The following is a 27,270-nucleotide window of genomic DNA, read 5'->3' as shown; positions in this document are numbered from 1 at the left end:
GGCATGGCAGATCTGCACAAACAGTACGTTAAACGGTAATTACAGGTAAAAACACACCACAACAAAAGGTCCCATGAGAGACTTCAAAGACCTCTTATCATACATGGACGTTGTTTAGCTTAGGTGTAAAACAGACTTAAAGAGAAGGATGACTTTTAGACATTTCATATTCACAACAGCTAACCTTGCAGACAAGACCAGAAAAGTCAAGAGTAACCACCAGAGTGGTAATAGCCTCAAAACAAGGCTGCCTACAAACCCATCAGATGGGCTAAGCACTGACTTTGAGATTTAACCAGCAGAAAGCTGAGATGCACTCACCACAGGCAGGATTTATTCCCGAAGGGCAGACACTGCCCTGAGGCCGCAGTCAGGTGCGTTACACGCAATTCTTGGTTGGTACATTTATTAAGTCTCTTACTTTGTACTGCAATTCAACAGTTCAGTACTAGAGAGGCAGTACCCTGAAAGGCCATTATGGACACCCTAACAGAGGAGAAGGGAATCCCTAACACAAATGGCATTGTACTCCTGCATGACTGTCAAATGTCCTAAGCTGGGGTGTCAAGAAGACTTACACACTAGTATTTTTAAAATAAGACTTACAGAAAACCTAATCCAGGCTCTCTATGGGGAAAAAGATACATGCTAAGTGTAACTCTTGCTCCAAAGAATATGCATTCAAAGGAAGCCATAACACAGCCACATAAAAGAATGATGGAGAGCTAAGGGGTACCTAAAATAACACAACCTGTGTATCCTGGCAAGACAGGAGCAAACACCCTGATTAATGATGCTCATCTCCTTCTTCAGTGAATCAATACCAAACCTTCATCTTTATTTTGCTTTTCCTACTTTAGCTTTTCCAAACAATGTAAAAGCTTGTTCTCCTCATAAAACTGGTCACATGTGCAAGAATTTGTTGCTCTGAAAAATACTTCCTGAAGGAAAATTCTAATTTCAAAGCAGGTCACAGGGAGCAATGGAAGGACTATATGCTACATGACTATATGCTATCTATTAGGATTCCTTTACTAACATTTTTCTCAATATCCAAAAATATTCATGAGAAGATGACAGAAGTCGACATAAAATGGTTGCTTCTCTACCCAAAATTTCACAGCTATATCTTCAAAACTAGCTGTTAATTAACCTCCCAGAAGTCACTAAGGAACAAAGAGGCACACACATTTATCCTCCTACTTAACCTACAGCAAATGACATAGTTTCATTGCCACTATGACCAACACTCAAGCAGACACTATTATCACCTACCACCCAAGGAATGAGAATTCAAAATGGCTAAATACCAAGGAACTGAGTAACTTTCAATTCAAATCATTTTATAATTCTATGACAAGCACAGTAAACAGTTTAATTTTGAATACAGGCAATATATTATTTCTTTTCACTCTACTGTGATGGAAATTGCTATCAAAATATTTTTAGCTTTTCACTGTTAATCAGAAGACAAACTATCTCAAGGTGTCAGGAAAAGCAAATGTGTATATTGCTCTGAGGCTCAGAGTTTATGACCACATTCTCATTCTTTAGACAGACAGCATTTTTATCCTTTCGGTTCTATGCTCAGAGATTGGAAAAGTCACTTGGAAGCAAACAAAACAGTACTTTGTAAGATCTCAGCACATCTTTCTCTTCAGCTTCCTATATGGAAAGAGTGGGAGGAAACAAGATAGTGGAGATACTTCAAGCAGCCAAGGTACTCCGAACAAGTGTGGCTGTACTCTGAATGTAACTAAACAAACACAACATGAGAGGAAAAATCTATTTACTATGTAACTGAGCCTTGAGTAAACATTCAGTAAGCAGCTATGAGGAGAAAGTCATAAAGCAGGATAAAAAGGACATGCCACTTCTGTAACATGTTAAGAAAATTGTTTTAAAAATTCATTACAAATCTAATATTCCACACTCAAGTTTCTTGCCAGGTTTCACAGATGTATATAAATGTTACTAAACCAGCTGCAGGGGGGAAACCAAACTTTTCCTTTAGCTGAGCTTGCAAAAAATTTCAAGTCACAAAATAGAAACCTTGAGCTCATTTACATATTGGAAGAATAGCCCCTTCCTTGCTACCAGATAAAAGAATTTTTAAAAATAATGGAGAGGTTTCTGCATCAACTTTTCCACCAATTCTTTCAGATATTATTTATTTCCAGTTTCTCAACAACCTGTATTACCAATCCTACACAGACAAGAGGACAAATGCGAAGCCTGATGAGGTACCTGCCAAGATGCCAAACACTATTTCCTTCCTCCATACTTGGCTTTCCCAAACATCTGTTACTTAAAAAAAAAGAGGTTTTAACATAAACTCTCTTGGAGGCACAGAAAACTGACTATGTGTTTTTCCATGCAATAACAGGATATCTTCTATCACCAGCAAATTTGGTATTGCAGTATATACTTCCTTAAAAATCAAACATTCCTCCCCTGCCTTTATAATGTACAAGAACTAATGAAATTACATTTCTTTCCCAGAGAAAACATGATTGCCTAAGCTTGAAGATGACTAGTGAGTAAGATCTAATAGCAGGTCTCTGTCCCTAAACTTTCACTTAACATTTGAAGAAAATAATGTAATTGTTTACATAAGTCCAGAACATCAAATCTACTTAGCTATGTATTTGATAGATTATTTCTGCATATTTTGCTCTTCAGCAATAGAATCCTACTTTGTAGGGAAACACTCATGTATAAAAGCTGTGAACTACCAAAAACACTGCATGTATTTTTGACTTAATCTATAAAGAAATATTTCAAACAGAAAGTGTATGTACTGGAAAACGACACCCTAAAGACCTATTAAGATAAACAACTGCATATATAATCACAGGCTTTCTGACTTCTTTCTTATACCCTCCCTTGAGCAAAGTGTACTTCTCACTTAAGCCCCACCTGCAGAAAGCAGATCTAGTTGAAGCCTTTTTTAAATTGAAAGAAAAAGCCCCCAAACTTACACTTCCTGTATGCACCACTGCAGAAAGCTGAGTCTAAGGTCTCATTCTAATTACCAGAGCACTACATCAGTAGAAAAGTGAGAAGAAATGTTCATCATGATTAAAATCTACTGGCTGAAATATTCTACAATCTGCATTAACAGCACATATATGTCAGTGTGAACTTGCATTCTGACACACAAGAAAACCCATTGCCACACTACTAGAGTTTTCTAGAGCTGCTGCCTAGATACAGAGTCCACTGCAAGCTCCACAATCAGAATCTTTCCCCTACCAATACTCTTTACTGTGCATTTAACCTGTCTCTCCCAACCAAGGAAAGACAGTCTGAAACCATTTTGCCATATCAGGGACTGGAAAAAAAAAAGAAAAAGGAAAAAAATGGCTCAATGAGAGAATCCTAGAATGTCTGGCACTGCAAGAGAGAGGGAGAAGATGCAGAACATACACTTAGATGATAATCCCGAAGAAGTCCACCCTCTAGAAATTCTTCCCAGGCCCTCCAGCAGCTGTCTACGTGTACGTTCCACAGGAGTGCCTTTAAAGCAAAGCTCCACTGGCAGAGGTGTGGGTTCAGGGTACTTGGTGGGATGCCAGCATTGCCAAATGCATCTTCTGAAGCAGCACAGCTCAGGGTAATGGAGTCTGTAGCATTCCAGTCTCTTGGCAGGGGGCTGGGAAACCTACTCCCAAGGAAGGCCTCTCATGCTTCATGAACTTAAAATTATACCCAAACAAGATCAGGGTCTGCCTTAGTAATTTCATTGCACATCTCAATGTAATCCTGTATTGATAGAGACCATTCAAGTTTTCATTCCTTTGCCTCTGCCTGCAAGTACCCATAGGCATTTTATTCACACAGGACTAAAGTCTTCTAGTTATTGTCATGCTCACGTATTCAGCTCTGGCACAGTCTGTGAGAAGCGTGACTTTGGAAGAATTACAGGTAAACCTTCCACCTAAGCTGAAATTGCATAGGAACTTTGAAGAAAAGCAGGCAATAAAGTGTCCACAAAAAAGTCACCACAAGTATACTTTCTGAGTACAGTACAAGACATGTAGAAACAGTTTTACATAAACCTCATTGCCCCAGTATTTTTTGCTGGGGCAATGGCTACCAGAAAGACTGTCCTTTTTTGTTACAGCACAGCAGTAAGCAACCTGACATGGGCTTAAATAGATCCAGGCATGGCATCTTCTTGTCACTTGTTAAAGAAGATCCAGGAAGGGCAGGAGAACCTCTCTTTGTACAGAGGTATACTGAAGACTCGAGCCCTCAGTCCGTCTGGGATCAGTAATATTAGCCTTACGAAGTTCTACCTTGCTTTGCACATCACTCACAGCATTAGAGACTTAACCAGGGAGTCCTCATATGAGATTATCTCCACTCAACCTGCAGATTGATTTCAGGCAACATTTCAACCCCCACTTAGGGTAAGCATCTAATTCATCATGATGTCTCATAAAGGGGGAGGGGGGGAATGGAGACATTAAAGAGGCAATTTCCTTAGTTCTGGAAAGCATATTACTAGGGATCACTGATCTGCCAGTCATGACCTGGGAAGAATCATTTGTCTGTGCTGGCTGTGCTTAATCCTACAAGGATATCTGGCAGCAAATGCACAGGTTAAAGAGATCAAGAAGGGGGACAATCCTAATTTCTCTACTAATAGGCAACATTCCCCACTCATTATAACCAGAAAGCAGCGTGCTTCAACACAGTGTCCTGCAATGTGGTGGAAAGACAGCTGGTAAGCTCTGTGACCTACCTCCAGTTTCGACATGTTGAGTGGTAATTTAATAACTTTACTGTCTTCAACAACTTGAACCATAAAGGACTTTTGTCGTGTCACCATGGCTGGGATGTACCTATCACCCTATACTATTTGGTTTTTGAGTTTTCAGATTCTTGAGGGTCATGTTAGTGATGTTTGGGAGAAATTAGCATGTTTCCATATCTGATATCAGCCTGTCCCCTATTTGAGCATAAGCAAGGTCACCATTTGTCATGACACACAGTAGAAAAAAAAAACCAATTTAGATTACAGCAAAGTGACAAAGTACATCCCATATGACTGAACAGTCACACTCTATAGATCAAAACTTTTTTTTCTTCTTTAATATAATCACAAAATAAGGACAGTAGGCAGCTGAAAAGATGAAGTTAAAGGAAAACAGAAAGCATGAAAGCAAACAACGTATTTTGAAAGTAGGAAGAAATCTTGATTGTAGTTCCTCATCACCCATTACATACCCAGCACAGGAGTATAGTCCTAACACCAACAGTGCAAAAATGTCTCCACACTCCAGGATTTACAGGGCATGCATGCTTGGTTTACACAACACAGAATCCAGAAGAAAATCCATGGTTTTGAACTAGTATAAATATCTGGAGTACAGCAAATACTGAAGGAAGTCACTTGCTTTTTTAACCACCACAGCACTACCAAGAACAAAGCAGTATGTGACATCTCAGGTTCTGTGTGGGGTGAGGGCTGAACACAGGATAGGGTCTCTTGTGTTCAAAAGTGTAATGCAACATTCTGCAACTGCTGTTTTGAGACTGGCAAAAATATCATTTGCCCAATACAAATATAATTTTTTTGTTTGTTTCACATCTATATTCTGCTTAATTAAGTACATCATGACCTGTGGATAGCAACAGTGGCAGCATTTTTTATAACGCAGTTACATTTTCTTTAATAAGCAATAATTTCTGCACCTGTAGGCTAATACATTAATATCATTTGTCATACGACACTGCAAAATAAGTGCTACATCAAGGTTCATATTGTTCTCTTTATCACACTTGCCTTATTATTAAAGAAGCAACAAAAAGAAATGTTGCAAAACAGCTCCTCTGACAGTCAGCATTTTTCTTCTGTCTTTGATGCATTTCCCCACCACAGTTGTCACAGCAACGACACATACAGAAGCAAAGTCCCACAAGAGGCAGTAACAAAATAAATAGCAATCCCAAGGCTGCGGAGACTATAAAACCGATTTCATAGTAGATGGCCTGTAATTCAGACAAAAATAGTGGTAACAGCAGATATCACACAGTAACTGCAATCAATATAGAGAAAATAATTAAAAATCAAACTACAGATTAAACCATCTACTGAGTTACTGAGGTTATGGAATTGGTATATTTTGTCACTAATTGACAACTTTTCTAACAAAAAGATATATAACATTGTAGATACTGATAGCTAATAATTATTTACCTAGAGTATTAGCTAGGCAAACTACAAGAGTGAGTGCTAAGAAAGAAGTAGGCTCACAAAAAATAAATGTGAATCAATGCAATGGAAACAGGTTAAAAATGAACACATCTGAATTCCCAGACCACGAATTTACTGTTTCTCACATCTGTTTCCAAAAAGGCTCCACAAATGTCAGCAAGGCTAACTAGAGCAACACCTCATCAGGGGGAAAAGGAGGCTTCACTTTTTCTCCATTTAATTCAGTTAAGAGTAGAAAAATTCATCGGAACCCCAAAGAGAAGTATTTCACTGGATGATCGATTACAGTGGCAGGGGTTACTCCAAAGTGCTGAATTTAAACCTGCTTAGGGACTGCAAAACATGAAGAAGCAGACAGATTTTAAGATCTCTCAGGTAAAGACATTTATTCTGCTGCCAAACAGCAAAGCAGCAGCAAATAAAAGGATGCTTTCAAAAGCTGGCAGGAGTGAAAGGGAACAGTGCAATGCAATACCCTGACTTGCTTTCACTCTGCAAGAGCCCCGGGACCAAGAAGCTGGGCCAGGCAGCCCTGGCAGGGCCCTACACGAGGCAATGTGACTCCCAGGGGACACACTGTGAGCTGGCCAGGCTGCTTCCCTCTGCTGGGAACACAACCCAGCCAAAACCAGGCCAGGGAGGTGTATGTGCACAGAGATAGCACGGTGTGGGAACACCCCAGGAGTCCTTCTTCCCTCACAAATCTGTCTTTTCCTTTCCCAATCTTAGGAGAACTAATTCTCACACTAGTATTTGAAGCCTTTTCTATTTACAGATCCACCTGCACAAGGGCAACTTGGCAGGAAAACGATGAAATTGAGGCTGTCCTGTAAAATAAGTTACAGTTTGTCACAAGATATCAATCATGCTCTAGTTCCAGCTTTGCTGATGCCCTTCCTCACAATCCCTAATTACCAACTGAGCCAAATACAGCAACTTACCACCATCAGCAGAGTTGAAAATTTCTGCCCTAATTACCAATTCTAGGATGAAAACTACTCTTTTAATTATTATTAACTGCTTGTTAAAACCTGTGCTTCCTTCTGAAGACTATGAACTGCATACTTGAAAGAAGAATTTGGCTGGATTTTGCAAAAGAATCACTATTTTCTTTTCTATGTAGCTGAACACTTCAAAAATTAAATGACAGCATGTTAAGACAGATTAGATGGAAAAACAGTATTTAAAGTAACATTTAAAACGGCTATGGATGTTTTAACAGGAGCAGTGCAGACAAGGTTAGTTTCTTTTCAAAGCTGTACATCTACCATAAGACATTACCTGAAGAGTCAGGACAACATTTTCTGGCTGTGGAAGTCAAAACAAATGGAGAGTGTGTATAATACACAGGCAGCATGCACAAAAAACAAATCCCATGAATAATGAATAAATAACCATGACTAGATCATAACAGTTAACAACACAAAAACAATATCAAACAAGCCACTAAAGTAAAAAATGCACAGAAACACCATTAAATAATTATGGAAAAATATTTACAATGAAATACATAGCAGATACTTTCTGGTTTCCATGGTGAATGAAAGGAATCTAGGATTTGTCCAACAAATGCTTTCATCTTAAAACAATGACAGACCAGTTACTTCCACACTGAGCATCTACTTCAAATAATTCGCAATATATCTCACAGATGGCCAGAGATTGCATTATTTTGTGGTTTGGTTTGGTAATTTCTTCATGAATTCCACCTGTCATAACTGATACGATATTCTTGACTAACTTTTTCTTCTCAGTGCTTATTTTATTTTAGTAGCTCCAGTAGCAGTTTGGGATCTTAACAAATTACACGCAAAATTCACTCTCACTTTCAATTAACCATGCAGAGGTTCAATTTAAATTATTCTAAAGAAAAAAAAGGCATTCAAGAATGACTGAAGAAATCTATTTAACAGTGTTTACCTATTTTCTAATCTGTAGAACCAGAAAAACACTGAAAACTAAATATTCTATGACAGAATTTCAGAAGAACTCAATTTCCCCCTTGTCTCCACAATGGAAAATTAATTTATTTTCCCCTTCATTTCTGCCTGTCAGATTCCCACTGACAGTGCTTTCCCCTTTCTCCTAACTGGAAGAAAAGCAGACAAGCTAGAGATGGCAAGACCCCTCAGCCCAAAGTCTTATGCGTGAGAATCAGAAATGTTCAAGTTTTAGCCATTTTTTCAATGAGCATCACACACATCCTTTTGAAACCTCTACTGAACAGTACTACTTAAAATGTTCAAAATCATATTTTGAACATATTAACATATTTTCTCCTGTATCAATGGAGGGATGACTAGTGCTTCCCTTCCCTTATAAATCTGGTACCAAGTATGATTTTGAACATCTGAAGCATGCAGCCTCCCAGCAGAAGCAAAGCAATGGCAGCAGCAGTGAGCTGCTCCCCTGAGCAGGCACGGCTCAGCTGCTGGGCTGACCTGGCAGACTGCTGTCCCTGGCAGAGCATGGGGAGATGATCACGGTTAGAGTCCAACTGGGAACACTAGGACACACAGCACAGAAGTGGGAAAGGTCTCCTGGGTCACTAACACATTCTATAAATAGGTTAAAAAAATGATACAAAGGAACAACAGCAGAAATTTAACAGGATAAATAGGAGAAGCAGATTTCCTGTTCCTGCTGCTGAAGGGTTCTTGGTGAGCAAGTCTTCTTTTCACATGTCCATTCCAGCCCCCACGATTCAGTGCTAGCACTATATTTTGCCCAAGAAGCAGAACCTTCTTCCTCATGCTTCCTCTCCATATATATTTCAAAAGAGTAAACACATCCCTTATCAACTCTTTTCCTAAGCCAAGCAAACTCTTCCAGTTTCATTTGAAGATCCACAAGTTTCCCAGATCACCCTAATGGACAATTCCTGAACTCATCCTAGACTGAATTCATTCTTCCTAAATTTGAGTGATCAGAACCACAGGTAAACATTTCTAACTACTTATTCACACCCTTCAGCAACATTCACACTTCCCTGTATCCATTGGAAATTCTTCCAGGGGCACACCTACAGCCATGCTGGCTGCTTCACAGCTGATTCTTACTGATGCTTCTGTCATCTGAAGCACACTCTTACTTGTCCTGATATATTTTCCTTTTCCAAATCTGCTTCAAGGTTTTGCACTGTAATTGTTTTGCAATGTTTTTGCAATTCAGATCAGAATTTGGACTGATGAATGTCCTGTATCTGTTCTGCTTCTTAAGCACTCCTAATATTTGAAATGCCACTCTTTAATCACATCCCCTACAGAGGACTAGTCTCAGATTCCTCATGACTTACGTACTAGTTACTAAATACTCTACTTGTGAGAGTGGGGATGCTCAAGGATGGTCAGGGGTACCACCTACAGTCTTGTCCTGAGACTCTCCCATCCAAGCCCTACCCTTATATTCCTCCCTGGGTATGCAGGAACAATCTGTGCTGCACCACTCTCTAGAGCCCCACCAAGCAAGCAGGTGAGATTAGCAAGAGTCACTTGATGCAGCGTAACAACAAAACCCACAGGCCAGGATGTCATGCAGAGCTCATCAAGCTACAGGAGAAACAGGCTTGCTGTTGGGAAGACACAGAAGCAGCAGTGAGACCATCCTGGTCACAGCAATAGCTCAGGCTCTGTGTGCAAGCAGCACGCCCATCCTCCTGTGGGCACCAGAAGCAAGTGGCTCCCATGAAGTAACTTGACCATTGCCTGGGCACAGTTCAATTCTACTGCAGAAACTCAACTACTGATTCAGAAATGGAAAGCTGCTCCAGAACAGCCCAAAACTTAGATGCACATTCCATTCCAGCTTCTTGCTAATATATAAATAGTATATTTATAATACAAATTCAGCTTTTTGAAAACAATAGGTGAAGCTTACATGAGAGCTAAGCAGTAATATTTCTCCCTAAGGTTTTTTAAATAAAAACTGCATTTTTCAATACAAAGAGCCATCATTCTTTGCGCAACCATCCCATTACAGCTGGAATTTGTAAGTCATCCTTAACTAAGAGTAATTTCTTTACAGGAACTTGTGCAATTTTCTTTATAATTGGTCTCACATTTTTCAGGAAAACACCATACTTATTATTTAAAAAAACGTATTTGTATTCTGTTCATATACTTTTAAAATACTAAATCCTGGGTTTAGAAAAAAACCTGAATTTCAAAGTCATAATTTTCATTATTGTATGCAGATACACATAGACAATTTACCTTTTGATAATCGCCCTGTGTATTTCCAAACTGCTGCTGTGCTAGTTTTCTGATGAGATCTGAAAATAAGCAAGAATATTCCACAGTTTTAAACAACATAATTTATAAAAGCAGAGGAAAAAGAATAATATGAATTCTACTGTTAGGTTGGCAAGATCAAATTAGGAACAGCAATCAACATCATAGTCAAGCATGTAAGTGTCCCCATAAATCTGTCTAGTAACAACATTTCTAATCAACTGTGTGTTTTATGAGCTCACAGGAATATAGCCAGGTTGTCTATCTATTAATCAGTTGCTACTGAAATACTGTGAAGGTTTGTCCGATAAACCATAAAATCATTAAAAGTTCATCACATATGTATCAATTACTTGGACAATGTTTTGGGTATCAGCTTTGCTTCATGTTTATGCCAAGTACATACATGCATAAATATACATACAGCATATGATATACACAGCATCAGAAACATCATGTGCAAAACAAGCATGCCAATGATGACTTCTTCACTGAAGGGTACAAAGAAGATCCTTATCTTGCCAATGTTATCCCAATTCTTTTCCCATTTTTTATTTCTGTACTTTCTTTTTTGATCTCTGGATCAACAGGGAGTAAGTAACACCACCAAAACAAATCAGAAAGCCTAACATGTTACTATTTACTGTGCATCGATCCAACACGCACTCTAACTTACTCACAGTATATAAAATCACAGCAATCACAAAAAAAGGCAGGAATTTAACACAACTAGTGCCACCTTCAGTAAACCCTGGCAGTTGCAACAAATGGATCCCCTTTTTGGCACATCACCAGCCTACTGCTATCAAGGTTTGGACAACCCTATGGAAAGTAAGTTGGGAACTGTGGCTCCCGGCCACTTCTGTGACACCCTGCACTGGAAGGAGAGGGGCAGCACCAGCTCTGCAGACCCTCTCCCCAGAGAAGCACCAGTGGCCCTGGGCGTGCTCCATGCTATGCAGTGTCAAAGCAACAGTGTTTGGATGTTCAGGAGAAATAACTGACCGAACTTCTGGTCTCTGATGAGGAGGAAGCACATCAGGAAGGCAAACACTACACCTCAAACAGCTCAGGGAAGAACTCTACACCCTATGCTCATGCAGAGCTGGACTTCATCCCACTATTGCCTTGTTTTTAGTCTCCCCATGTGCAAATTAACATAGTTAATAAACAACCTCCAGCTGGAGGATAAAAACCTCCAGTAAGTTACCTAACCTGGGGATCCATAAAGGACCTGAAGGTGTAAAACTGACTGTTCACCTACCAAAAATACAACGCCTCTCAGAATTTAGTGTAGCACTTGTAAAGTATGTTCAGGGAGTTCACAGGGGTTGTGATCTCACTCCTCTCTCACCAACATGGCTCAGGAAAATAAATTCCTAAGCAAGCAGTGTCCATAGCTCTCCCTCCTCAACACCCTGCAGTAGGAACATGGACTTGACTAATTGAAGAAATCCTGAAGACTTTCTCACAGAAAACCATCCAAGGAAAGAAAACATACAACAGCAAAGCACCAACTCCTGGTTTAAGGCAGGTAGTCCCAGTAAGGGAGCTGCAGCCAGCAGGATTGCCAACTAAATAATAAAAATCTGTTAATGGATCACTGAAGTGCCAAGCTACTAATCATTCCTGGTACAGGGTGTAGATTCCAAAACACTCAGAGAGTGCTGGTGGTATGTAAGGAAGGACTCTATTCTGAGGCAACCTCATTTTGGAAAGACCACGCATAAAATACAAGATAAGGCTGAATCCCACAATAAGAGAATTAAACCAAAACATACATAGAATAAGCACCTGGGAAGCACAAAAGAGTCATGAACCCTGCAATTCCTTTCACACTCTGCATCTTGGGAGTCATGAGACTGCTGAAAGGCACACACAACTGCATGGGAACACACAACTGATCACTGCTGCAACTCTGAAACATCTCTCACACTGGGACCAGCAGAGTCCTTCCTGCATGGTGACCATCCCAGGCAGCATCTGTGCTTCTCTCAAAGCTTCAGTAACAAGGAGACACAAATCTAAGTGAGGCAAAACTTGACAAACCCCAAACATGTAATTCACACTGGTTGTTAGACAGTTTTTTCTTCTTCAGCAGAGGTAATATTTCTTTCTTCCTGATGATTTCTATGCCATGTAAATAAATTTTTTAAGAAATATGGTTGCATGAAATAATAAATAAAATAATAAATAATTTTTTTAACAGCAAAAGGGGAAAAACAGCTCTCTTGTTAACATATTGATTCAACTATTTAGCATTGTGTGAAAGCCACTGATGAGAAACTGACCAGCTTCAATTAGAGTGTGATAGGAAGGAATAAAATGGAAAAGCTTTTGTGATCCTCCGTGCATGAAGCAGCACAGACTGTGTGCATGTGATCAGATGCAGCAGCCAAATGTCCAAGAATCTGTGGCAGCACTCTCCTTGATGTTGCTCTGAAGGCAACCAGAAGAGCCCCCAGCAACCTGCTCTCATTTCCAGGCTACTCCTAACTTCGAGGTTCATCTTGCTTTGTAAACAGCTGAACTTGGTTATGTCTGAAGGTCCCCTCCAGTGTCAATTATTCCAAAGTTATCCTGCAATTATAATGACTTTCCATTATAAATTATTTAGTGAAGTAGTGAAAACAGTGCCAGGAAGCACGAAAGAAAGCAAGATTTTATTATTGACAAAAATGTCCTTTGATACATTTCCTACTATTGAGAATTGGTACAAGAAAATCTTTAAAATATTAACTTTTCCTGTTAAATAAAAATTGAAGGCATTTACCCATTCTCCTAGTTGAGTGTCTGTCCCCATAATAAGTTAAACATTAAAAAAAACAAACCTTCAAGCATTTTACATGAAGTTTTACATACTTGTATAAACACACACCCACAGCCACTCCCACACAGATTTATGGACCTTTGCTGGTATATATTATGCATATCAAAGTAACTACTCAAGAGAAACAGAATAGTTGAGAACAGAAGGAACCCCTCCAGACCATCCAGTCCAACCTCCCAGCTCAGGCCAGAGTGACCCCCCCATAGGTTACCCAGGGCCATGTTCAGTCAGACTTCCAGTATTCCAAGTAGAAGAGACAATACTTAAAAAAATCAAACCAAAACAACCCAAAACTTGCGCTGACTTCTTGTGATATGCCTAAATTGCTCAGAGTGCTCCTTATGAACAGTTTTATTTATGCTGTTTCTGTATTTTATAGCCTGTGAGTAAAAAAAATGACAGAAGTCAACCTGAATACACTATAACAAACTTATAGAAAGTGCAGAAAGTAGCACTTCATGCCTGTTTTTGAAATTTAGAGAATCTAAAGCTTATTCATCAGAAAGTAAAACATCTTTAGGTTTAATAAACAAGAAAGCCTGAAAATTGCTACAAAAGGTTCCCACATGGTTTGAATAAATTTAATAGTAAGAGCAGTACAGGTTTCATGCACAACTCAAGGGCTGCTACGCAGCCCATTTTCCCCCTTAATTTTACAGAATGTGAGACTGCCCCGCTGAATAAAGATTCACTACTTAGATTACTTTGCAATGATTTTTCAGAAGTAACATGATGCTCCAGGGTGTTTTTCTAACCAGGCAGCACACAGTGATTGAGCAGTCTTTACCATGAATTTATTATTTCAAGAGCTTTCAATATCAACACAGTTAGATATATCCCCATCTGATTAATATCAAATTTTTGGCTAGAACTGAATGTGAGATTACCTGCAGTTACTCACATACCTGTAGGCACAAACAAGCCTTCACACAGCACCAAAATCCTCCCTGCTCAGATGATCTTTAAAGGTCCCTTGCAAACCAAACCATTGTGATTCTACAGGTTTTAGTGCACACTGATGATAATCAGAGTTACTGCTGCAGAGCTTAAGGGTAAAATGGGGGAACATCCTGTGCCAGGTACTGTGTAAACAGGAGCTACATATGGCTACACTGCTCATTGTAGCACAGTGAAAAGACAGCTCAACTCACATTTTATTCAGCCTGGGATTTTGGTCTGCTTTTATGAAGCATCTTTCCTCCCTAGCTAGAACATCTCATCTCTAGGATTCAAATAAGCTTTTATTTACAACTGAATTCAGGGAACTCCACAGAACCCTGTTTTGCATTATGGAAAAGTACCATCCTGAGGCCTATTTCTGTTTCAAACATAAAAGTGTAAGGCAGGTGTGATAACAAGTAGTGTTCTGTATTTCCAAATTATCTGGATTACTCCTGAAATCTTGGCTTGACTAGTTATACACATTGTTTCAGAGGACCAGTAATCCGCAGCTCTAGCACAAAACACATTTTATCATTGGGGTTAAAGAGATTTACCTTGTGAGGCTCATTTACACAGCTAATTACATTATTGCTTTGCTGAATCCTTCCTGCTCACATCACACATGCAAAATGCCATCTGCCCTGGTAAATCTAACTAGCCAGATGAACTCTTAATTTACCAATGCAATTTGTGAAGAAATATTAAGCACTCTGAGGATCTCCAGTTAAGAAAACATAATTACTAACTCCTGCATTGCAAGAGTACTGTGTATATAGATCCAACATCTCATTATTCTGGCAGGAAAATGAGGTTATCACTAAGTGTGCTTCTTAGAACTGCACTACAGAAAAGGATAGCAAAAATAATAGAGATTTAAAAATAAGCTGTCTGGCAATTAAGTACCAACATAAATTAATTAGAAATTCTTCTGCCAAAGAAGCTTTTCAAATCTAGGTGACAGGAAAATAGCTGGAGTAAAACCTTTGGGAATGCTATGCTTTCACTTTACTAAAAAAACTCCACTGAGCCAGTTCAGCCATAGTGCAACTCCAGCATTAATCAAATTACGCCAGAAATTAATGTCTTTTTATGCATAAATATAATATATTAGGGAATTATACATAATATATTAGGTTTCTATTCTGAAAGGTCATCAAACAAGCCAATAAGAACGATGACTGAAGCATTCATATAGCACTAAAAGATTTTTTCCAAACAATAGGGGAGAATTACATAGATAATACAAATGATCAATTAGTAACTACTTTATTGCTATCTCATTCTCATGTACAAAACAATATTTCAGCCCATTCCTGTTCATCTATAATAGAGAGAGTCAATGGACTACATACACATTGAACAGTTCAGAACCTCTCTGAATATAGGTCAATTAGTCTGACATTAATGAATTAAAATTACTTCAAACTTGGGGTTTTTTTCCTAATTATGAGTCACACTAATGAATATCTCCTGCAAAGCCAAGAAAACCAGGAAAGCCTTTCAGATTTATTAGAGACAAAAACCTTCTAGGTATCTGAAAGCAAGTTTTATAGCAAGTTCAGTTCACTGACATTTTAAAATACTTGCTTTGACTTGAATGGGGCTTTGGTTGTTTCCCCAAAGCCTCAAGCCACAGCCTCTGCCACGGTCAGATGTGGCTCCCACTGAAGAGGCCTCCTTTCTAAGGTAACCCCAGGTTACCTTTGGTCCCCCTCACTTGTCCCTGCCTCCATGAGGGCTCTGCTCACTCTTGCTGTCCCTAATCCCACAGCATCAATTCTCTCTGGTTCCACTGCAGAGCAAGGTGAGAGCTCAGGAATGCTGATGGCTGTGAAGAATCCATCATGCACGGTTGGTGACTGCAGAGAGGGAGGGCCCTGGCACGCTCACTCTGCTCACCCCATGTTCTCTGTCCTCTCTGTGCACAACAGGAAGAAAACTCACTGTGTAGGACAAGTGGGAAGTCTCATGGACAAGGAGATCTTCCCAATTCCCACACAGGAAGAGATCACTGTGGTGCACAGATAAGGAATCTAATCCAGGCATTCACTCATATAGTCTAGAATATTCCTTTCCAACTTCAGATTGAAAAGCTTCACTCCCCTCTTCACAATATTTTCTTTAGACAGACCTGGGACATAGTCCTTGTCCTTAGAAGAGAACTAAGAAAAAAGCCCCAGCCTCCTTAGGTCCTTAGGTAATTTCTCCCCCCTCATTTTAGGCAAAGTCTCTCTATATACAATTCACTTTTTTTCTTTAAATTGAGTTACTGGAAACATCAGATTGATTCAGCTTCCACCCTCTTGTTCCTTTCAAGAGGCAATTCAGACCCTCTTCCCTTTGAGCACAACTGCTGAACACACAGATCTTCCCTTGCTTCAGTAGCCCACACACAACATCACCCATTTCCATTACAGAGGTGGTGAAAGGAAATTCTCTGTTCAACCACCTATTCATGTGCATTAAAGAAATAATGAGCAAAAAATCACCAAGCCTTTTGGACAAGAGAAAAAGGCAATTAAGAAAGGAACTTCACAGCTGTACTTCATCACTCGTGCAAAATTAAGCCCTAGAACCTGTTATTACACAATGCCCAGAAAAACTTGTTTGAATGGAGGTCAAAATCCAACAAGTACGTACTAAATTGCTTAAGTATTTTAACCTCTCATCTGCTATGGCAATCTGCCTTGTCACCCTCTCCATGCCTTCAGCATGCAGTTTCCTCTCATCAGCATTATCACTGTCCATTCTCACCCTCTGACTATGCATTCTTTAATTACATATTGTTATCCTACAGCACTCTGGCTGTCACAAAATTCAACAACACACCATATGACACAAGCAAAAATAGAATAAATACATTTTTAAGGTCTCGGCAGATTTGTAAAGCATATGCTGCTTTATTCATAACTGAAAAGACAAGCTACCTGATCTAGAAGTGCAACTTAAATTGTACTGCATGCAGCACTGGGCGACATGAGAGACTGCAGGGAGCAGAGATGCAATATAAAGTAGGTAATGAGGAGATGAAAAGCCATCAGCAGGGCTGAAACCCTAGAAATGGCCTAACAGGGAGAGCTTTAGCCAGAGCACAAGTAGGACTAAATACAGTGGAACTGCTGAAGACAAGGAACTACATGGCAGCAACAGCTTCCAAGGTAAATGGAATATGAAATTAAGGAGACTCCCTTTACACGCTTCCTAACAGAAAACAACACTGGTCTGAGGAAATAAATTATACAGCAGTGGATGAGATAAAAGTAACAGTCAATGAACTTAGTTCACGCACACAAAAAAATTCCCCATTTCCCAAAAATGGAAATTTGTAGTTAGGAGGACCAAACTGGCACTTTAAGTCTTCCACAGGAAATCATCACACCACACAGCTGCCCCAAGCTTGAGGTTACTCTTCAGAACAGTCACATTTTCCCTTTAGGCACATTCTCCTTTCCATTGACACGCACAGACAACGTGAAAGAGCCTGGCCAAGATAAAGGTTTGAAGAAAAAAGAAACATCCACAATATCGACCGTTACAGGATGCATGGAATGAAAGATTTCTCCCTTGAAAATAACCTTTGCAGGGCTTTCTAGCTGTTCCTTGCTACAAAGGAAGTTCTGTTCTTGCTGAAGTTTTGGAAGAAGAAAAAAGCGAGAGAAGCCTTTAGAAAAATCCTTCCTTAGGAGGCTGCGATGAATTTGCATGCACCACGCAGACGCAAAATGAAGTTGAAAGCTTTGAAGAAGTATTCCACACAGAAACTACATTCTCTTTTTCTGAAGGCAACAAAACTTCTGTAGCACACTGTTTGTGCCATGACAGCTATTTTTTGCCACTTGCTTTGCTTGCAGTAGCTACCTCAAGTTCTCCCTAGGCCACCATCTGGTAAGGACTTACAACAGATTACAGGCAAAGATTTAACTTGGTGCACTGTAGTTTGTCTGGTTTAGCACGCTGTACAGGCTCAGCAACTTCTTGATAGGTTGTATGGACATAACGGACTCGTAGCGTTGGTCGAAGCAGTAAGTATTTGGACTGTATGAACAACATTTTTTCTCTTCCTTTATCACCTCAGGAGTTGCTATAAACGGAGGAAAGCACAGAAAATCCTCTCTTGCATAACTTGGATTATTTGAAATATGAACACAGATAATTAATTGAGAATGACATGCTGGAGACCTGCTGACCAGATTACCTCAGTGACGGGCATTCTGGCAGCTTCCCTGAGATTCCTCAGAATTCCCTTTCTCTGCTTTCCCATTTTTGCAAAAGCCACAACTTTCCACATATGTTTGATAACTGGGGCATGCATATTAGCTCAAAGTACTACAGAGACCACTACTTCACTCAAAAATCAAAGCAAAAGTAAAGATTGCTGCTGTGAAGAGAGCTAATTAGGCCTGATGCCTGGACTTACCCAGTACAGGTATCTTTCAGCTGAGTTAAACAGCCAAAGCAATGCTTAATAGTAGTAGTAATATTCACATTCACAACTGCAATCACATTTTAAAGCACAACAAAATAAAATAATTTTGTATATTTTCTGTCAAAAGAAAGATCCTGACTATGTTATGATGCAATACAAATCATAATTTAATCACACAAGTGTTTTTAGGCAAGAAATTTATGTGCTTATTGAAAAGGGTGTCAAAGTAGGTTTGTGGGGCTTTTTTATAACTGGCAGGCTTACACTAAAATGTATATACTGATAGATGAGTCAGCTTAAACTACACTGACTGCCATTTGTGCCACCTGGTTTCTCTTCTAACATGAAGATAACTCACTTTTGGAAAAAGGAAGACATATACTCAAAAGCTTTCATACATATATGGAAAATTTTAATACTGTTAAAAGTATAATTAACATTTACACATTTATTTTGCTCCAACAACTTTTGAATATTGTGTATTTACTTGGAAAAGGCATCACTTTGGTTACAATCTGAAAGTTACACAGACCATCTTGAGAAGCAAAAACAATAGTGAGAAAAAGGGAGAGGAAAAAGTACTGATGGTCATTTTCAATGTAATGAAAATCGACCAGCAGGACTGTGGAAAGATTTGTTGCAAAGATCTATCAAGCTGTCCTTACTTCAGCTGACATCATTCAAGAAAGAGCCATCACTGAACAAGACTTAGGAGTTTATTTTCCTCTGAACAACCACCTAAGCAAAACATCAGACAAATATAATAGGGTTAGGCTGTGCTATCTTATTATGATGGTCTGTAACAAAGAAGAGAGGCTCAAATGACTGCCTTTCCAATAACAGGCAGTCTCTGTATAGTATTTCATATGATTAACTGAAAATGCTTCATAGCAGCCAAGATGATGAAAGAACTGAGAAGTCCCTTGGAAGCTTGTGCAAACATAATTCCAATAAATTCAGCGATATTCCTCCCACCTCTCTCCCCACCGGTTCCAGAGCTACAAGTTAGAAACGAGAATGAGGTTCAGCACTATGTGGATAGCTAAGCCTGTAAAAATTAAACGAAGGGGCAGGATGAACAGGACAGCAGTAGCCACTGCTAAGCTGGGAAAACCATGGTGCCTCAGTAGAGCTGCCTGAAAACCCAAATGACATCTGTAGCTGCTGGTAATTTTCAAGAGGTTCATCCATGGTGCCAGACACTGTGGCTGATTCAAAACCTGTTCTGTCCCACTTCTCACTATAGGAGGTGCTGCAGGTATGCTCTGCAAGTCTCAACAAGCTATCATGCTTTTAGTGGTAGAATAGTGATAATTATCTAAATATACGCATTTCTAGAACATAGTACCCCTGCTTTTTTTAAAAAATAACATACAAACTCCACAAATGAAGACTCTACTTAGTATGAAAAACAAACAAGGCCATGTCCACTCACAATACCATCCTGTACTCACACTCTTCCCTTCCTTGTAGTCAGCACCCCTGGATTTAGTTGCATCCAGAACTTATTGCCTGTGCACTGGAAGCAGGGAATGCTGGTGATCTCTCTGGCTATACCTTGTGTCTCCCACTAACAACCACAGACAAACAGAACAGGGTCAGGACAGTTTTAAAGACTGCCCATGCAATAACTACCAGCAGATTTCCCGAGTTCCTCAGTACTCCACACAGAACATGCCCATCCCACTGGACAGAGATGTTCCCACAGACAGAAAGCATGTAGCTGTCTCATTTGGAATGGGGAGAGAAGGCAGTTTAGATTGGGGAAATGTGAGCTAAATACACAACAAGCCTCTTTAATTTATGATTATTATCAAACTCCAAGAGGCATGGCTGTTTGAGGTACCCTGCAGGAATAGCCACAGCCATCTGTGCTAACACCACTTTCAAGTACCCTTCCCATGGAAAGTAACCCAATGCCCTCAAGCTCTACCCGAGGTTTGTTTTTTCTAGTTTCTCCCTTCTGTCCTAAGTGTTGAAATTGTAAAGCTGAACTGATGTTTTCCAATTGCTGTCAAAGCATGTTTCTTCTCCTAGGCAGAGCTGGCAGGCAGAATTACACCAGATCAGGGCATGCACTGAGAATACTGTAGAGAAAGAATTCCAGCTGCCATAAAGAGCAAGAATTTCAGATTATCAGCTATGCTACACTGATTAAAAAATTACTTCTATATTTTCCCTAAAATGCCTGTCTGCAAAAGAGGTTCCTTGTTTACACAATCCAAAAGAAGCGGGCAGGAAGGCATCAGAGAAGTCTTAACATTTGCAACTGTAGTTTTCAGTGGTAACCTCCAGCAGATCATCTATATAAGCCTCCCCTCCCTAAACCCCTGGCTCCTCCCTGCCCACAGAAAGTCCTTTTGACAAGCAATCTGTTACTCTGCCATTCTGAATAAATCAGGGGAAAAAGAATTACTCTTCTGATGCCTAAGAAAACTAAAAAGCCAGCCTTAAATCTGCTTCAGAAATGTTCTCATACTGCTCCTCACTTACATGGGCATGTCACCAAGCAGAGCAGCTCTTAACTTCCCAAGACAAAATGAGCAGTGATTTTTTAACACTATTTCCTTAAATGTATATGAGTGGGCAGAGAAAAGAAGAGGCTAAATTATCTCATATCTTCCTGCTGCTCTATCTTCCCCAGTATTTCCACCATTGCGTAAAAGAAATTTCTTTCAATGTATACGCTGTATTTCCAAATGAAGGAGCACTGTTGTCCCAAATCCCCACCACCACTGTATATAACATCTGTCATTTTGCAGTGCACCTGGCACACCTGCATTTTTGCTACAGACATTTAAGCCACTATTCTAAATTCACACCACAGCTCTACTCGCAGCTGGGAAAAACACCAGAGGGATGGAGTGAAGGCACTGGCTGTCACTTGACAACAGAACTGAGCCAATCTAACAGCTAACTTACTGGATTGCTCTTCCTCTCCTCTCAGTTCCTGCACCAGTTCCACCTGTGCTCCCAACCCAGCTCCAGAATGTAAGCTTTGAGAAAACTAACCCCCCTGCACAAGGGGGTTGCTATCAAACATTATCTCAAAAAAAGTAGTATATCACATCCAAACTAAAACTGAAACTTCACACAACTGGAAAAAAGGATATCCTAAATTATGTTTTCATGAAATGTTATAATGGCTGTAGGTACCTGTCCAAAATTTTATGGTGCTGGACTGTAGCACCTGCAGAATCAGAGCCAGAGCACAATCCTCTCACCTTGTGCAGACATGCTCAACATTCCTGGGAAAATCTTAAGTTTAAAAATAAAAGGGCACTACCAACTACAAATAACTGAGCTTAGCTCCAACATCCAGACATACACATTTGTTCTTGTAGGGGAGCTGTGGAAGACTTATTATTAACAGGAAGCAAACTTCAAGTAAAAATGAGCATGGAAGAATTAGTTACAAAAGGCAGAGAAGCTAGTTTGACACATGCACACACAAAGTAATTCTGCTTTACTAAGTGAGGGAGTGATAAAAGTGTTTTGATTACTTGCTTTAGAGCCTCAACACAGCCAATAGATTTAAAAAGTCAGTATCCTAGGAGCTCATCAAACCTACCCAAAATAGCCATACTAGCTACAGACACAGTTGATTTTCACATCAAGCTACAGGTTTCTTCTTTAAAATATCTGGAAATAACTTAATTGCCGAATACAGCCATGTGATTTATTGCTGAGATAACACAAGACTAACCTGCTGAACTTCATAATCTGCAGCTGCTCTAAAGGCTGACTAGATGAAGAGAAAAAGACCAAAATGGGTCAGACACAGGACCTGACATTAAAATATTCAAGTTCTGATCCTCAGTCTGATAAAACTGTTCAGCAAGCAAGATTCTGCAGAAAGAACTGAAAGGTTTAGTCCAGGTCTAAAAATCATCTTGTTTTTGTTCCCCACAGCAAACAGTACATTTAACTCTTCACACTTTCTTCTGCCCAGAATGTACCTGCATTCAACAGTTGATTTTTATGTTACGTTGAACTCCCACTTCAGCAGAAATGCTTATCTAGAGTAAAAGTCAGAAGCTGGAGAACAGCAGCTGTAACTTAACTGGTAAAATTGTTCTGCAGTATGTTCAGCTACAGTAGGGTAAGGTAAACAGGCTTGCAAGTTTTTGTTGTATTTCTCCTAAAAATAGGAGCAGGAGCTTTATTCCCCTCTTATTTCCTTTGTGAAGGCTTCATATTTTTATTACAAGACACAAGTTGTGAAGCCAAAGATTTGTTTGGCACAGCCTGCTGGCAACTGGAATCTCAGATTAACATTCTCTTATTGCAACTAACAACTATTTCCATGGGAACAAAGACAAAACTGTGATAATTCACAGCAGCCACAGCATCATACTGACCATGCCCTGTCCATACCAAGTTCATATCTGATGGTTTCCAGCACAACAGACGACATGCACCATCTCACAATCATGAAGTGACAACTTTATCAATAAATCAATGCTACAGTTTATGAGAATTTTTATGTAAGAAAAACTGATTATTCATTTTGTTAGACGTCCTCCTTCTTAGCTAAGTGATAGAAGGAACTTGTAATTTTTCTATTATCATCTCTTTATTTTAAGTGGTGTTATTAACAAGAAGGAAAATTATGCCTCTATCCTAAACAGTTCTCAACAAAAGGAGTAGCAGCACAATCATTACCATGCAGGAACAAAGGCATGCTGAGATTAAAGTCACCTACTGAGCCTCGGGTAGCAAACAAGTGACCAGTCTTTTCCACTCCAGTGTATCATTAACTCAAAGTGGAGGCTGCTTCCCTGAATAAGAGCTAACTCGTTCCCATTTACAGCACTACATCATCTGGTAATGAGTACAAAAATATTTGACTGGTGGAACTGAAAGCAGAATCTATTTAGACTCACTGCAGCACTGCAATCAGATATCCTAATTCACTTCTTCTGAGCTTGTTTCTTGCCATATCCAAAGAGCACAGTGCTGGTCTTAAAGATTCAACAATTTAAAAAATCTTAAAGGCATTACAGTTCCTTGTCCTGGTTCTGTTACTGTAGTTTACAGGAGAACTATATTTAATCTGATTAATAACTTACTTATTAAATCTAAACTTAGATTAGAGTTATATTTCCACAAACTTGACGGCAAGAACAAAGTTAGAAGGGAATAAATAATTACTTATCTAGATGTAACTAGAAGAAAACCATCTCACAAGATATTTCTCGACTGATTTTTTCTTTAAGTGATCCCTTTCAACTGCTGAGTCTTAGCAGCAAGCAATTACGAATAACACTTACCAAAGCCTCTATGTACTTAATACCTTTTTATCATAGCATAATAAAGCATAAAGGCATCTAGTATATGTATAAATATACAGCATATATTTATACAGTATAAAGCATAAGAGTGTGAAGTATAAAGGCATACTTTGGACTGAAGGACTGTGAATGTTATCCATCAGAGCACTATTAGAAGGTGTGAAACGTTTTTCACAGAAGGTGACTTACAAAGGCAGGAGTATCTACATGCAATTAGACAATCCTATCAGTTCTCCTCCCAGGTAGGAGTACTAATACATTGGAAAACTGAACATTGAAGCACTTCCAAGTGTTAGGAAAAAATATATGACTACTAAATCAAAGGTCTAAGTGATTGCTGCCAAGGCTAACACACAAATGATACTTCCCTATGTTGTGGTTATATGCAATATACTGGGGCATCAACCTGGAGCTAACTATTCTGAAGCACCAGTCCCACCAGAACAATGAAGTCTGAAAGAGAAATCAAAAGACTTGATTTCTGTGCCCATTTGTCATCACGTTTATTTTCATCTCTGAATCAGAATTAAATCTATTTCAATTTTAAAAACCCAAACAAAACAAAACAACAATTTTAAATATATAACTGTACCATTAATACACTGAATGTGAAAATAGAACAGCATATGGCAAAAGAGATTACGGGGATTAGCCAATTAAATGGTATGACTCAAACCGACATGATCCCCCAAATCTGTGTTTTGCAGTGAAGTATGTGGGGCCATGGGAGCATGACTTCACTTAATGCAAATAACAAAGGCAAAGTTCTGAAAATACATGATTTGGCAAAAAGTATCTTCAAGGAAGTAGGGAGAAGTATGAGATGCTCAAAGCTTACAAGCTAAGAACAAATTCTCTACTTCTTTAATGCTGGAGTTCACAATACCAACTTGATGTAGAACTTATTGCAAGCAGTCACACCAGAAAATAACCTTGACCATAAAATCTATACTCACAAATTATTCACATGCTTGGGACATAAGATATTAATTTTGACATACAAGACTACAGAACAAATTCTTGGTAATATAAAAACACAGTAAATGTCTTGGTGAAATCAAGTTTCCACAAGCATAAGAGAACAAAATATCCAAGCAGAGCTTCAGGCAGAGTGGAGGCCTGCTTCTAGGAGCTGAATGCAGATGGCAGTCCTCACCATCAGGTCTCACAGGGACACAAATAGCTCACCTGATCATTTAACAGAAGGAAAGAGGCAAAAGAAGCAGAGGTATCTGGAAACAGTGCCTCCCAAAGGTGAGATTACTGTCAGCTTCATGCAACTGCCCTCATTACACCTTGTGCAAGCTCTGCTCAAAAGACACATCCTGCAGGAAAACAGGCCATTTTTCTGGCCTGTTTTCAGAAAGGCCATTTTTTCTGGCCCATTGCAGAATAATTATTCTGTTGGTTAACCCCCGGGATTCTGAGCACTTGCCTAAATAGAATTCATTCATTCAAGTTCAGCTGAGCTCATTCTTCTACAGTTATGTCAGAGATGCACAAAGAAATGTCAAAAGTCCAACAAACAGCAGTTCACAGATACCATACACATATGCGACCCATTAGAATAATGAATTTAAGACTTGATATTACTAAAAGTATAAATTTATAAATTGAAAGCTATATTACAAAATAATATAAACACCTTTTATACACACAGTTGCAGCTAAACCACCAAAAGGAATCAGTTTCAAAACAAATCCATTCTTAGATTTAATTAACCTTGATACAATTTTAAATTCACCTTGACACAATTTTAAATGCCAGTATTATACAGAAGCATTAGCACTTTTAAGAGCTAAGTGAAACAAAAAGTATGTTGGTAAGTTAAGTTGATAAAACTACCAAACCCACAATTTCCAAAAGCACCTTTTAATCAATGCAACCTCAATAAGGTTGCACACACTTCTCCAACATCTTAAGTTTTCCTTTAGAAGGAACAGCTTAGTAAGAAACAAAGGGGGAAAAAAGTCTCATTAAAACAGTGCAGTTTCAAGTTTTAACCTGACAGCTTTCAAAGGAACAAGAAACTACACATGGCTATGTAATGGACACGCTCTTACATAAAACTTGATCATGGATGCACATATATGGAAACAAATGAAATTGAATTCAAATTTCCTGGGCTAAATCTTATAATATTGTAACCACCTGACTGATTATCACAACGTGAAAAACTCAGCTGTCTCTTATGGATTTAATGGTAAATACAAAGCAGCTTATCCTCTATTTTATCTCATGCTGCTTCAGTTAAGAAAACAAGCCTCAAATCCATCAGTGACAGCTCTGAGATATGTAAGCAAAGTTCTGTGAAAGGTCACCAACATTTCATTTTCATTAACAACCTCCTCCCCATTATGCTTAGCAGGAAAATATTCTCTTATACACAACTGTACAGATTTTCAAGCCATAGCACATGCTACTTACAAAGCCCATCATATATTTTACTGTCTGATTATGGCCTTGGTATCTACAATGGGGTGTATCAATATAACAACATCAATAACAAATCTGTATTTCAAACAGAAGTAGTTTATTCACTTACCTTGAGGAAAAGTATTTGGCTGCACTAAGTACAGGAATGCATGTACTACTTTAAACAAAATTCCTATTGCCCCAGGTTCATGGTATGCACCTGTATCATACGTCTTGGCTGGTACAAATCCAAAATCCAAAGTTCCAGGAGGTGGTTTGTATATAGGCTGTACCTCTGAAATTGTACTTCCACAAAAGAGCAGCAGCAGCAAACAGAGTTCCACAGCCATAGCGAGCAGTATTCATAAAACTGGAGGTAGAGGTATTTGTCCAACCAAGTCTAGAAATCTTCAATACGTTCACTTGAGGAGTAGCTTTCTAGCCAGGAGAATGCTGGTGCACTCACACCTTCAATTCTTAAATGTATTTTTACTTCAGAGTGGAACAGCAGCCTCTCAAAATGACTCAGCGCACCATCTCTGGCAAAAAGAAGAAACAGCTCATTAACACGTGTGCAAGCAAATGGGAAAGTGCAAGAACCTGCAACCTTCTGTGGAAATTGAACGTATCAACAGCGGCAACAGTGAGCCTGACAGGACAGGGAAGAAAAACATTTTGAGGCTTGTGAATAATATGTTATACTACATACATTGTATTTGAAAGAGGTGGAAAAAGAATTATGCACAATTCCAGGTCAGTGAGTTTTCAAAAACAAAGAGAACGTTGATACAGCTCCAAGGGAAACAAAACTAAAGGAGCATTGCATGAACTGTGCTTCTGACTAAGCACAATATGTCATGTCACAACAATTACACAATGCATTTAATTACCACCTGATGGTTCTGTAG

At 39.1% G+C, this 27,270-nt stretch overlaps 1 protein-coding gene across 4 annotated transcripts in view; it reads right to left on the bottom strand.

The window, feature by feature from the left end:
* The window catches only part of PROM1 (prominin 1), a 54,271-nt gene extending 27,370 nt beyond the window's left edge, over positions 1-26,901 (bottom strand). For 2 of the 4 annotated variants that reach the window (XM_041402708.1, XM_041402710.1), the window contains exons 1-4: positions 26,493-26,901; positions 10,438-10,496; positions 7,508-7,534; positions 5,795-6,000 (exon numbers count right to left, since the gene is read on the bottom strand). In XM_041402708.1, the coding sequence (XP_041258642.1) occupies positions 5,795-6,000; positions 7,508-7,534; positions 10,438-10,496; positions 26,493-26,712 (512 nt within the window). In that variant the 5' untranslated portion in view covers positions 26,713-26,901. The remainder of the gene's footprint in view (positions 1-5,794; positions 6,001-7,507; positions 7,535-10,437; positions 10,497-26,492) is intronic. The other 2 variants (XM_041402709.1, XM_041402711.1) reach the window with 1 other exon arrangement.
* Between the last annotated feature and the right edge of the window lie 369 nt (positions 26,902-27,270).

The sequence above is a fragment of the Onychostruthus taczanowskii genome, unplaced genomic scaffold (genome assembly GCF_017590055.1).
Source record: "Onychostruthus taczanowskii isolate IOZ18803 unplaced genomic scaffold, ASM1759005v1 scaffold2, whole genome shotgun sequence".
Lineage (NCBI taxonomy): Eukaryota > Metazoa > Chordata > Aves > Passeriformes > Passeridae > Onychostruthus > Onychostruthus taczanowskii.
Note: the sequence above shows the minus strand (reverse complement) of the source record. Positions and strands in the feature narration are given on the sequence as shown.